The sequence below is a fragment of the Mytilus californianus genome, unplaced genomic scaffold (genome assembly GCF_021869535.1).
Source record: "Mytilus californianus isolate M0D057914Y unplaced genomic scaffold, xbMytCali1.0.p SCAF_5, whole genome shotgun sequence".
NCBI lineage: Eukaryota > Metazoa > Mollusca > Bivalvia > Mytilida > Mytilidae > Mytilus > Mytilus californianus.
This window is the reverse complement of record NW_026262701.1, coordinates 25927116-25940816: the sequence shown is the minus strand read 5'-3', so window position 1 is coordinate 25940816 and position 13701 is coordinate 25927116. Positions and strand designations below refer to the sequence as shown.

Here is a 13701-nt window from a genome sequence, read left to right as displayed (position 1 = left end):
GTCAGTTTTCAACTGTTGTTAAAACTGTATTCATATTGACAAAGAAAATGGGGGGAAATGAATATACCTTGTGTATAGTTTAACAGTTACAGTGTGATAATTTATAGATTTATAACATGTTAACTGGCTATATAACCACCCATTGACTTGTAATGATAAGACAAAACACAGTACATGTGTTACAGTGAAGCATATGGCTTTTGTTGGCAACATGCTGATGTTCTTTTCCACAATACAATAAAACAATATTTTAGTGTTAATTCTGCTTGAAAATCCACATTGAAAACGCATGGGACACGGATCTGGTGCATGACAAATACTGCTTCTCTTTCAGGTTTCATTTTATATATAGACAACATTAGTATAATACTCAGGGGAGATTATCTCTCAGTCATATATTTCTATTGTTACAGATTATCTTCTATTATACAGTGTTACACTCAGGGGAGATTATCTGTTAATTGTTTCTTTCTGTTGTTACAGATTATCGTGAGAACATTATGCCAGAGTCACCTGATATTAAAACACCAACACAGCAATCACCACTGAATATGACTGGAGGTATGGGCAGTACAGTTAGAGATGTGCCACGCCCACAGTCAGGGGGAACAGCTCTGCCAGGTATACAGATCATTATATTACATTCATCTTGTCCATCTCTCTGTTCTCCCTCCCTGTTTTTGTTAATTTGTCCAACAAATATTTCCACCACACTTTTTTTCAGCTTTTGTTGAACAGAATAACTTCATATTTTGTCAGTAGCTGGACAATTATGAGTTGTAATGTGTGGGCACTTTTCATTTCTGTAAGACACCTACTTCCTGTTTGCTGACACTATGAAGTTTTCAAAATATTGAAGGAACATAAAATTTCATCACACATTTCTACACAACAATTCTCAATAGAATGACGTAATGTTTGGTCAGCAGCTCGACAGTGATGAGTTGTAACCTGTGAGCACTTTTTGGATCTGTCAAACACCTATTTATTATTTTCCAATACTGTGAATCATGAATTGGGGTATGCATAGCACATCAACTTCTGCATTCTTGTTAAATAATGGAAATCTAATGATCACTTTAATAACTGTGGCTTCATATCCAGTACATACACACACAATATTACAAAATTAAAATGACTGAAATAAGTTATAATGATTATGCACAATGCTTTAGTCCACCACAACAAAAATGAAATGGGCAAACATAAAAAATATTTGTGTTTAGTCTAACTATTTTTCATAATGAGGAAACCCTTAATACTTACATCTTATTTTTTTTTGGGGGGGAGGGGGGGGGGGATATTAGAAATTAAAAAAGAAAGTGGTAGATGTGCATTAGACAATGTATTTGTCAATTGTTATAAAAAATGTCTGCCAGTTTACAAGACAATCTAAATTGTACAAAATTTAATTTACATACTGACAACATGTACATGTAAAAAGTGTTTCACTAGATATACCATGGTGTTTCATCATTTCTAGAAGAAAAGAATCTGATTAAAAACTATATTAGAAGGCTTTGTAAGTATATACACATTTTGTGTCAACAGAAAGTCAAATGAGTGCTTTTTATATAAGTTTAAGTTGTTGATATGATTGATTTAATTTGATTTTTATGCCCCCGTCGTAGCGGAGGGGGCATAAAGTTTTACCCTTGTCCATCTGTTTGTCCAGAAATTGGTTTCCGTTCTCTAACTTTAGTTTGCCTCAACCAAATTTTATGAAACATATACACAAAGCTTATTACCACAAAACACAGATCAAGTTTGAAATTTGGTGGCGTCACTTTTACAATTCTAGAGTTATGCCCCTTCAAAATGGAAAAATTGCTGAATTTTTCATTTCAGTTTGCCTCAACCAAATGTTATGAAACTTATGCACAATGCTTATTACCACAAAATCAAGTTTTAATTTTGGTGGCATCACTTTTACCGATCTAGAGTTATGCCCCTTTACAGATGGAAAAATTGATGAATTTTTAGTTTCCGTACCTTAACTTTAGTTTGCCTCAACCAAATGTTATGAAACATATACACAATGCTTATTACTACAAAACTTGGATCAAGGGGAGGGGGGGGGGGGGAGAGGAGGAGGGTGGCTTAAAGAATTATATTATTCAGAGTAAAATGCTCACAAAACCTTTTATTTCAATATTTTCATTGTTTCTTCAACAAAAATATAAAAATATGACAAGGAGACTGAACTTTCTTTCTTTACTATTACTCATCTTCACTCAAGTATCTCGGAATTCTGTGAAAAAAAGATCTGAATTGAAAATCCAATGAAAATGGGTGGATGTAAACTGAAAATTACTATTGGGTTTTGTACATTTTGATAGACAAATATTTGTTTTGACATCAAATTTCTAGTACTGTACATAAATATAAGTAAACAGCTTGATGAAATAATTTTCAGTAAATGATACAAATTGCAACAAAAAAATATACTTTTGATAAATATTAAAAGAATGAATAGATGATATTTTAATGTCAAATCTGAATAAATAAGTAAATGAATAATTCATATGAAACAAATTGAAAATGCAGATTTAAGACTACAGATCACAGTAGTATCTGGAGAAAATCTATTAAATATGTTACCAGATATGAATGGCTTGATGTTAAATGTAATTGTTTTTGCCCAGCAGGTTCCACTGTAATTATTTAATCAATGTTTAACTATGTATAAATAGGATATGATTAGTATCAGTGGGTAATCACTTTATATAATTCATTCTTGCTGTGAAAGATAATAAGATTCTCATTAGTAAAAGTGATTGAAGATCATGATGTTACTACATTGTGTAAATAAGGCTTATTGTAATACACAAAAGTGGACAGGGTTTAAGATGGTTGTACATGTACTTGTGAGTGGGTATCCACTGTAGATATCTTGGTATGGCTGTGGTGGTAGTTTGTTACCAGAACATGTTAAAAAAAAGAAAAGACAAGTTTTTTAATGAATTTGGTTAAATATACTTAAAATGAATTTACATTTATATTATACAGAATATGTTTGCCTTCATAACAAGTTCTCATCGCAAAAATTATAATTGTGATAAGTATATTTAACCCTATAAATTCATATAAAATCTCTTCTTGAGATTTCAAAAATAACCAATTCATAAGATAATGTCAAATTTCTTTCATATTGTAGCATGGCTGAAAATTTTCCATTCTGAAAAGTTTTTTGTTCATTGGAATATAATTAGACAAGGAAAACCCTAGGAACTTTATAAAACATAAAAATTTGATGAAAAAGTAGGTCAAGTAAACAACTCTGGTAAACAACATTATTATCACATGGTTAACAACATTATTATCACATGGTTTCTGCTGCTGAATAACCTTAAGTCACCTATAGACTTTAGTACTGTTGTGGATTTCCTGTACAGCTGATACTAATTGAAAGTGGAATAATTGTTTTCCTGTAGATAAGTTGTTTACATAGTGGTTTGGTGATACTAATATCATTTATGTAGTCATCCTGTTTACATAGTGGTCAGACGATAATAACTGGTCATCCTGTTTACATAATGGTCTGGTGATAATAATATGTGGCTACCCTGTTTTCATAATAAGTAGTCGGGTGATAATAACATGTAGTCATCCTGTTTAGGTAGTGGTCAGACAGAATAATATGTGGTCATCCACAAGATTGTCACCTAGTTTATTATTGTTATTTGACCTTTTAAGTGTGGTCAGCTATTTTTTTTTTCAAAGTTATTATTGCTAATTGACCTTTATTGTGAGCATCCACAAGGTGCTAAGCTGTTTTTATTACTTATGTTATTTGACCTTCAGTGTTGTCGCCAACGAGGTGGTCAACTATTTTTAAAGTACCTAACGGTACTGTATCGCATCTGAAAGGTTATTTGAGGTGATAACTATCTTCATGAAAAAGGCCAACAGAGTGTTAAATAATTGCAATATCATTTTTTAGGGTTAATACATACATTAGTAAATTACATATGTATCTCCCTCATGCAGAAAGCAGAACTTGCACAAAGTAAAAGGATGGAGGTTTGAGTAATACCTGTGGCATATTATGTGTGATTCTGGATGTTTGAGTATTGAATAATACCTGTGGCATACTATATGTGATTCCAGATGTATGATGCCAGACAATCCAGTAAGAAGCAGTTTTTGTTTGACTGATAGTATTTGGAATATTTGAGAAATAGAAAGCTTAGGGTATCTTTAAAGAACAAAATAATATTTAATAGCTTTATAGCATAATTACTTCAGTGGTGCTTAAATTTATAACTTCTTTAATTTTGTATTCTCTTGTAGCATCAGGAAATCATTCACCAATTGGAAGTATCAACGGTGGAACTATGTCACCAAATTTACTTGTTAACTCTTCTGTTAGTCAGCAACTTCCTCCTGCATGTGGAGCACGTCAGCTCAGTAAACTGAAAAGATTCCTGACAACTTTACAACAATTTGGTTCAGACATTTCACCAGAGATTGGGGAGAGAGTTAGGACATTAGTATTAGCACTAGTTGTAAGTGAAATATTTAGAGTTCAGACAGACATTTTGGAGAGTTTTTTTGAAATCAGGACAAACCCTAGTTCAATGAGGAGAATTTTATTTTGTTTAGTTAGAAGTCTTACACAAAAGTTGCATATTGCACCATAGATAGCAAACAGGGTCAAAAGAACATCACTTCTTGCAACCACTTCAAAAGAAACGAATTTCCTATCCAGACATTCTCTGCTAAGACTTGACTACAAAGGTTAGAACAAAATGATCAAGAAAAAACATGCCTTACATATATTTATTAAAGAAAAAGAAAATACATGCAAAAACCATTTAAGTTGATTTTTAAAGAAGAATTATTGTGCTGAACTATATATTATTTAAGTAGTATAGAAAAATGAATAGGAAACCAACAACACACAGGAAGAAATTTTATTTTTTGATTTCATAAGACATCAGCTCTAACATAATTAAAATATTTATTTACATTACTATTGATGTATAATTCTGTTGTTTTTTTTGTCTTCAGAATTCCCATTTATCTATAGAGGAGTTCCATAGCAAGCTTCAAGAAGCTACAAATTTTCCATTAAGACCATTTGTGATACCGTTTTTGAAGGTAGGCCATTTAGATGATTGCATGCTCATGAAAAAGGTTCACATCTCACCTGCGTAAAAAATATTTTATCACTGTATGAAATGAATCAACATTAAGTATACATAGATAATGAATTTAACATTTTAGTAAAACAAGATTTTAGATTGATATTTGAGCTTTTTCAGAAGCTATTTTGGTGCAAGACTTCCTTAAAATAGCAATTTTTCAACATGAAGGCAAAAAAAAAACCCCAAAGATATGAGGGAGTCTTCTGCATTCAGTCAAATTCTATGATAGACTAGTAATCTGACATGACAGTTAATAACTTAATGGTATATTTCAATTATCAACATAAAAAAAATGATAGAACTCACTTAGTTATGATATGTTGTAAGGGAGACAACTATAGTATAATTGATTTCTCTCAAATATGAAATACTATAAAAGTAAAGTAGCAGTAAAGCATGTATTTTATATTGCAAATTGACTAAACTGCTGATGCAAAAGTATACAGTTCACAGTTTTATTTTTGGAAAAATCAATCACTGAGATCATCTTGATGTTAATTGATTATTTTTCAGACACCTTAGGTGTCCTTAGTTTTTAGGCATCCCTAACATAAGTTGTCTGGTATCTGTCTCTGTATTATCATCAATACTTTCAGCACTTATATGGTATAAACCAATTTTGACTTTGCAGGCAAATTTACCTTTGCTACAGAGAGAGTTACTACACTGTGCAAGAATGGCAAAGCAGACACCTCAGCAGTACTTATCCCAACATGAACAGATACTTTTTGATCACACATCTCCCCCTAATGAGCCCCAAGATTTTTCCAGTGAATTTAATGAGAATGGCAAGAGAAGATCTCCTGACAGGTTGGTTACATAATATATTATATAACGTACAGATTTTGATGAAGAATGTTATGATTTATTTCTGTGCTATCCTCATAACATAACTCTGAGGTGAGTGCTGGCCTCATTTTGACCTTATACCATAAATTGTATACCTCCTACTGACTGACATCTGCTGACTTTCCAGTATGTCATTAAAACCTGTATAGTTCATTTAAGTGTTTATGCATATTCTTGTGTGCAATAATTTTATACTTAGTGTGGTGAATTAATGACGACATTCTATAATTTACTCTCATCAAGTGATCAGCTGTTTGTTTGATAACTTCGCTTCAATGTACAACATACGAATGTTAATGACATGTTTATGACGTTAGGGAAAAAATCCATGAGGTGAAAACTTATGTCTGATAATCCATTTTAAGGTATAGAAAGTACTCTATTATCAAGCCAGTACAAGAATATTATAAAAACAGAAGAAATATTTCTCTTTTAATTGTTATTGACATAAATATTAGTAACCGCAGACTTATAAATCTCTTATACTTTCAATTTGTCATCTAAGGCATAGCAATTTACCGTACTGCTTTTTTTTTTTGTGAAAAATCAAGCACATAGTTTTTGAATTTAACTAAAAAAATGTCAAAATAGGAATTTAGTTACTTCCCTTTCAATTTAACTGTATGGTTCTCGTTATCCCTTCATCAACATGGATAATTGGATTGAAGTTTTAATTAAATTTGAACCCAAATTCCTCTTATCTATATAGTCTCTTCAACATTTTATCGTTTGGAAGTGTTCTAGATATCTGGTCGTTTCATCCTCCTCCCAGGTACTTAAATGGAACAGCTCTTAGTGAAAGTTACCAAAACATCAACCATGGATACATAATTTACAATTAACCTTGAATATATAGCAAAATTTATTTTTGCTCCTTTCAGACCAAAAGAAAACGGTATAGACTCTCATCCAGATCATCCTGTGAAAAGATTGCATAGCTCTCGGGTCAGTCCAAATGGCATACTCAATCTCAATGTAGGACCAATCAGATTAGAAGATGTAAATCTGTCACGGGAATTACGGGAGCATGAGCGACAAGAGAGAGCAAGATTGGAACATGATCCTATAGATAGAAAACATGATAGAGAACAACATTACCCTTCATATAACAGTAAGTGTAGTAGAGAATATTATTATTATCCCCATACAACTACATAAGGAGGAAAATATGGTAACAGGTTTGTTCATCTGTAGCCTTTTTGTAGATAAAGAAGGTATATAAGAAGATAATAGATGTGGTATGATTACCAATGAGACAACTATCTACTAGAGATGGTATGATAAGGAAGTAAACCATTATAGGTCACCGAACAGCCTTCAACAAATGAGAAAATCCATACTACAAAGTAATCTATAAAAGCCCACATGACAAAAAAGTTAAACAATTCAAAAAGAAACCAACAGTGTGATTTTCAGTAAACGAAAAACATATATATATTCATAGTAAATAATTAAATTAATTGAATTTTGAGTGAAATGACTTCAGTTTACAGATTTTTCAATTATACACAGGTATTTTTCTAACTTACAATAACTATTATTTCAGATTACACCAGGTCTGATTCATTTGATCCTTTAGACAGAATGGATGATGATTGGAGACATGTAGAAACTGTAAGTACTAATTAATAAATAAAGTAAACAAAAAAGGAGATTAGAAGTGACCTTGGCAGTTTTTGACACTTCAGTGTAAATTTTGATTATTGAGTGAAGAAATAAATAATCTATATATTCTATTAAGGACTGTAAGGACATAAAGATACTGCAGTAAAATTACCATAAAACAAAATATTCAGTAATTGTTATGGATGTCACAATAAACTTGTTTTTAAATTCTTCAACTTGAAACAAATCATGTACATGTTCATTTAATTTTATTTTTTTATTTTTATTTTACTTGGTTTGAAAAACTAATCTTATTACAACATAAAAAAACTGTTAAAACAACATTTTACTGATCTTTCAAAAGTTCAATTTCACCAAAACAATAAGCATATTAAACAGGAACATTAACTTGAAGTCTTATTAGTCATCTTAAGTAATTGTTATGGGAATGAGTAAATCCATTGCAGTCCAGGGGAGGTAACTCAAGACCAATCATTCAATAACATTAAAATTATTTTGTTCATTGCAGATGTTGAATTGTATAATTGGTATGGTAGACAAAACAAAAAGAGCTCTGGCAGTGTTGCAGGAGAGGAGTTTACGAGATCGGGAGGAATTGTCATTATGGATGAGGCGACAAGCTGAGGGCATGGACCAGGACCTAAAGAAAAGATCATCAGACATGATGTCACATACACTGAGACAAACTGAAGACAGGGTAGCTGATGTCAGAAGAAGAGCTGGTCAGTTTATTGTCTTATTTGTGGACACTGCATTCAGATAAATTAATGTAATACCTTTCCAAACAGAAAAACAAACAAACATATTGTTGTACAATTTCTTTTATAGTTAATTTATAGTACATGTAATTTAAAGACTGAGTCAGTATAAATATATCAAGCAAAAAGTTTCACAGACAATGTTTATCTGATAGACGGTTTTGAAAAAAAAAATTCAAACAACTGAAAAAAAAATGATATTTTAAAATGTAGACAAGGTCAAGCTATTGAGGCCCTAATATTTCACATTTAATGCCAATGTCATTTCATGCATTTATGTCACTGAACATTTTACCTGTAACACTAATATTGTTCCCTCTATAAGTTATTTAGACTAAACAAGACATTCAAGGTGCAGGATTGCAATGTCTTAATGGGCAAATTTTACTTACAATTTATTTGAGATTTTTTTTATCTCACAATATTTCTGCTAGGAATGCTTATAAAAACATTTGAACAAGCCTTTTAAAAAATGTAATACATGTATAGTAAGGGAAATTCTATACACGAATAGTTTTTATTTTAGCTTAATATAATTTCTTTTTAAGGAATATTTTTAATTGTTTTTTAATCAATTCCAGAAGAAGCAGTGAATGAAGTAAAGAGACAAGCAATGTTAGAATTACAGAAAGCTGTCAAGGCAGCAGAGATGAAAGCTAATGAGCTTGTTACAACAGAGAGAATTAAGATGGAAAGGGCAGTAACTGATGCTAGAAAGCAAGCACAGGAAGAGGTCATGACAAAGGTCAATCATCAGGAGGAATCCAGTGAGGTACTTAATAATTAAGGGGTCTAAAATTAAAAAAAGGGCAGAAAGCTTATATTATAGAACAGAAATGTCTAAAATTAGGGGAGAGATAGAAAGTTTAAATCGTAAAATAGGGACATAGACATGAAGAAGTCAAATACAAAAGTATTACTGATAAACACCAAAACACCAGGAGGAATCTATTGAGGTACTGACCAATATAGGGGCTAGAATTAGGGAATGGGTTTTAATAAAACCATCATTATAGTGAAAACGATTATAAAATGACTTCCTACACACAATAAAGTCTTTTTAAATACAGAATAAATTCTTTTAACATTTGTAAGCATTTTGTCATATTTTCATCTTTTATTTCTCATGTTTTAAAGTATGATATATACATAACCTAATGAAAAAGGCTTTAATTATTGAATATTGTTTTTCAGAGTTGTTGGAATTGTGGGAGGAAAGCCAGTGAGACATGTAGTGGATGTAATACAGCACGTTACTGTGGATCCTTCTGTCAGCACAAGGACTGGGAAAATCACCATCTTGTCTGTGGGAAATCTCGCTCATCAGCACCCACAGGCCCAGCACTCAGACCAGACTCACAGAAGTCTGCCCCCAGTAGCCCCCCTCAGGAAGCTCCAGATGTAGTAACACAACCAGAAGCTAGTCCGGTTAACTCTGTAGAACGTTTGTCTGTGTCTCCACGATCTAGTGCAGGATCGCCGTCAGAACCAAAGACAAGTGACGTGTCAAGATGAGAAAAACAAACAGCATTTATTTGCTTCTAATGTAAATGTGTTTTCTTGTTGTTATCAATGAATTTCTTGCAAAGAATTTTGTTGAAGTGTTTGTTATAAGGGTTGGATCAGTACCTGCTTGACAGTTTGAGGATGAAACAGTGCTCTATGTTTTGCAATGACTGGAATTATATTTCATTTCTGGAGTAAATTTGTTGTCATTTTGTTATCATTTGAAATACAAATGGTCTTTTAGTACCATGCTGAACATACTGAAAGAGGAAGTTAATCACAAATGATGTATTAGATTTAAACATGATTATGATTCAGAATCATTCAGGGTCATGTCTGCAAGCAAATGATTTAGGTTTTTGGTGAATCGCTATTCAACAGGTGCTTTTATGGGCGTGGATTCAAAAGGGGAAAATAAATGTAGGATCTGATTGATCAGGAGTAAGATATGGTCATCAATAGATTTTTAGAATATATCTTTTTCATCATTTTTTTCCTTGAATGAGGTTTTAGCTTGAATTGTAAACAAAGTATGTTTCAGATAATATTAAGAGTAACATAGCTTATGACTAATGACTAAATCATTAATAGCATAATATTAAGTCATATAATATGTATATATTGTGATTCTATATTTGTAAAATGCACAGCATTTTGTGTTTGTATGTTTATGTATAAAAAATTATTTGCAAATCTGTGATTACTTTATTAAGCTTTAAGTTTTTGTTTCTGAAGATGATATAGTGCTGACTCGAGTTTTTATTTTGTTTCATTGATACTTCTAGAATTCCAAGTTTCAGTATTTATGCATTGAAAGGAAATATAGTTCATCATAAATTTCAATGGGTTTTTGAACAGATATATCATGTTAAGGAGGGGTATTTGCGAAAAATACCAGTCGAGAGAATGTTAAATTTCGCGAGCCGTAAGGCGAGGGAAATTCATTCTCAAGACTAGTATTTTTCGCAAATAACCCTCAAGAACATGCTATAAATGTTAATTACACCGAATGTTAACGTACAAAACGCATTGATGATCGTGACATAAAATGCATTGATGATCGTGACATTACAAGTGTCCAGTTAGATAGAGTATTTTTTGGCAAATACCACGGCAGAGAGGGTAAGAAAGGCATATCCTTTTTGCATATACCCCGGCGCTGTTAAAAATGAACGATATTCATTTGATAAAAGTAAATTGGTGAAAAATACACTGGCTATCAACCAATCAAAACCCAGAATTCTTACATAAGGTGTAATTATAAAGCAAAAATCCTTATAAATGAAAAGTTATGGCAAAATCGTAAAATCTCAATTCTCTTTTTGTGTATTTCTGTTATGGTTATGATCAGACAGAAATTTTGACAATATTTTCTTTTTATTCCTAGGCTTATGGTGTATGATTAACATGAACACATAATTTTAAAGGGAGATAATAATGTTAATCCTTTTGTTATGATTTTAAGCTGAATATAGAGAAAGATGCGTTATAGGGCTTTCAGTTAATCATAAGCTTTCCTGGTCATTCCTGTTTATATACAAAAAAATGTCAGCCTATTTTGTGTATTTTTGAAATTATAGATTTTGGCAATTTAATATGAAAAGATATCTAGATTTCAAGCTGACTTAATGTGAGTGAAATAATGTTTAATAGTTAAATATAGAAAGTCATCTGTTGATATTTTTTTTAATGAGCACATCCGATTTTCTTAAAAATTTGAAACCTTAAAGCTAGTCACTTTAAACGTAGGAAGACCAGAGAAAACAAAAAGATTTCTATAGACTTTTCTTTATATGCTGTTACTGTATCATGTGTCATCTATTTATGGATATTTCAGGGTAATATTTGAGGTTGAAAATGTATATTTTGGCATTTATTTTGTTATCTTTATTTGTTTTTCTTTTTATGTCATACTCATTTTATCGTCCCTTTGTGCCAATTTAGTATACTCTGTTCATTCATTTCATAATCTAGGGGAGATCACTCTTATTTTTTTCCAAGTTTATTTGTTTAGGAAATATTTTTCATCTAAATCAAAGAAAAGAATTACTGTTTTTTCCTTTACTTCTATATTTCAGAAATTGAAAATGAATTGTAATGAATTATTTTAACATCTTTTCATTTCGTGCCAAGTATTTTAGATGGTTAGCCTGTTACAAGTTATCTTTAAGGACAATTATATTAGATCAGGGCAATCAGTGCAAAATGTGAATTTCAAATAGCCTATTGACAATCATTTTATGACAATAATGTAACATGAACTTTAATTTAATATATTTTAAGAAACCCACAAGGTTGACCATGCCCCAAATGTCCCATTCACTCAGGAAATGTGCCCCAAAAAAGGGGGAAATAACCAATATAAAGAATGTCTTATTGAAAATAGTCCAGTTTAAAAAAATTCCTCCAGATCACTTGTTTTAAGGGCTCATTAATGCTTTGAAGGGGAGAATTTACATACTGTGAATTTATTATTTCTATGGGTACCAATTTTTGTGGATTCAGGATAAAATGACTTGATTTCGTGGTTTTCACTAATTCTTTATACAATCCCATAGAAAATGTGTAATTCGTTGAAGGTTTAAATTATTGGTTCACTGTTACCCACGAAAATGAGTACCCTACGAATAATAATGAATTCACAATATCTCTTTACAATATATTGTAAGTTGCTTTCCAGATAAATTTAGAAACCGAAAGGAAATTAATTGATTTGATATTCAATGATTGTCCCTCAGTGATATTTTTGATATTGTAATTGAGTCCTTATAGTAAAATGTTATTTCTTTTTTTCCTTTTTTTTTGTATTTAAAAGTCCTGGATATAAAGGAAAACATTGAGATTTGACTTATATATGTATGTTATAGATGTATATGTATTTAATGTGCAATATGTCTGACTTCTGTCTCATTCTATCATCAATAAAATACTCAAAAATAAAATGTGTTGTGGTTTCTATTCGGATAAAAAACATCTGTGGACTACATGTGGACCAAGGGTCCGGAAACGGTCATATTTGCCAGTCATGTCCTAAGATGAAAGCTATATGTCCTAAATGAGTAATTGGGATTTAGGACAAATTTTATTTTTTAACAGGAATAATTTCGGTCATTTCATTGACTTAATGTTTGAAATCGTGTTTCTTGATTGCCATTTTCCACTTGTGATCACTTGTTTTTGTTTATAATCCCTTTCCTGTAATAAAACTGCCACTCCAGTAGTTTGATAATCCTGAGGGCCCTCCTGTGGTTTTAATTCACACCTGACAATTGATCACATTGATCACAAGCTCAGAATAATATCTTTAAGAAATTAAAATTCCCTGACAAGTGTATTCATTATTTAATTACTTTCAGCAAAGACAATCATCAATTCTGATTTTAAAATAAACCTTACTTTAATTGACGTAGAAAAAAGTTTTTTTTCATGAGTGACACATGTGCCTTATATATATGTAATACGCATGCATGAAATTGTCTTCAGCAAATTTGAAAATATTTAATCGTAAAATGCAAATTGATTTCATGCTAAAATAAACGAGTGCAACTATAATCTGTTATATTCAAACACTTTTAAAGGTAATAGAATAAAAAGAAGCCGATGATTTCCTGTCAATTTGATAAACAAAACGAATCCCGGAAATGAATCAGGAATTATTCGTACTTTAATATTATCGCAAACCTTCAGGTTTTAATTTTGTCAAATCGAAAGAAACGTAAGCAATGTCTGAGAAATTAACTATTTTGAGTCATTAAAATCATTTCAATTTAATATGTTGCCTTCCCTAAACTGTTCTTGAAGGTTTTTAGAAA

At 31.3% G+C, this 13701-nt stretch overlaps 1 protein-coding gene across 8 annotated transcripts in view; it reads left to right on the top strand.

The window, feature by feature from the left end:
* LOC127702949 (protein CBFA2T1-like) overlaps positions 1 to 12831 on the top strand; it is a 76540-nt gene extending 63709 nt beyond the window's left edge. For 7 of the 8 annotated variants that reach the window (XM_052207271.1, XM_052207276.1, XM_052207272.1 and 4 more), the window contains 9 exons: positions 484 to 621; positions 4294 to 4508; positions 5014 to 5103; positions 5782 to 5960; positions 6881 to 7110; positions 7546 to 7613; positions 8134 to 8347; positions 8965 to 9155; positions 9578 to 12831. In XM_052207271.1, the coding sequence (XP_052063231.1) occupies positions 484 to 621; positions 4294 to 4508; positions 5014 to 5103; positions 5782 to 5960; positions 6881 to 7110; positions 7546 to 7613; positions 8134 to 8347; positions 8965 to 9155; positions 9578 to 9898 (1646 nt within the window). In that variant the 3' untranslated portion in view covers positions 9899 to 12831. Of the gene's footprint in view, positions 1 to 293; positions 335 to 483; positions 622 to 4293; positions 4509 to 5013; positions 5104 to 5781; positions 5961 to 6880; positions 7111 to 7545; positions 7614 to 8133; positions 8348 to 8964; positions 9156 to 9577 lie in introns of those variants that run through there. The other variant, XM_052207274.1, reaches the window with a different exon arrangement.
* The last annotated feature ends 870 nt before the right edge of the window (positions 12832 to 13701 follow it).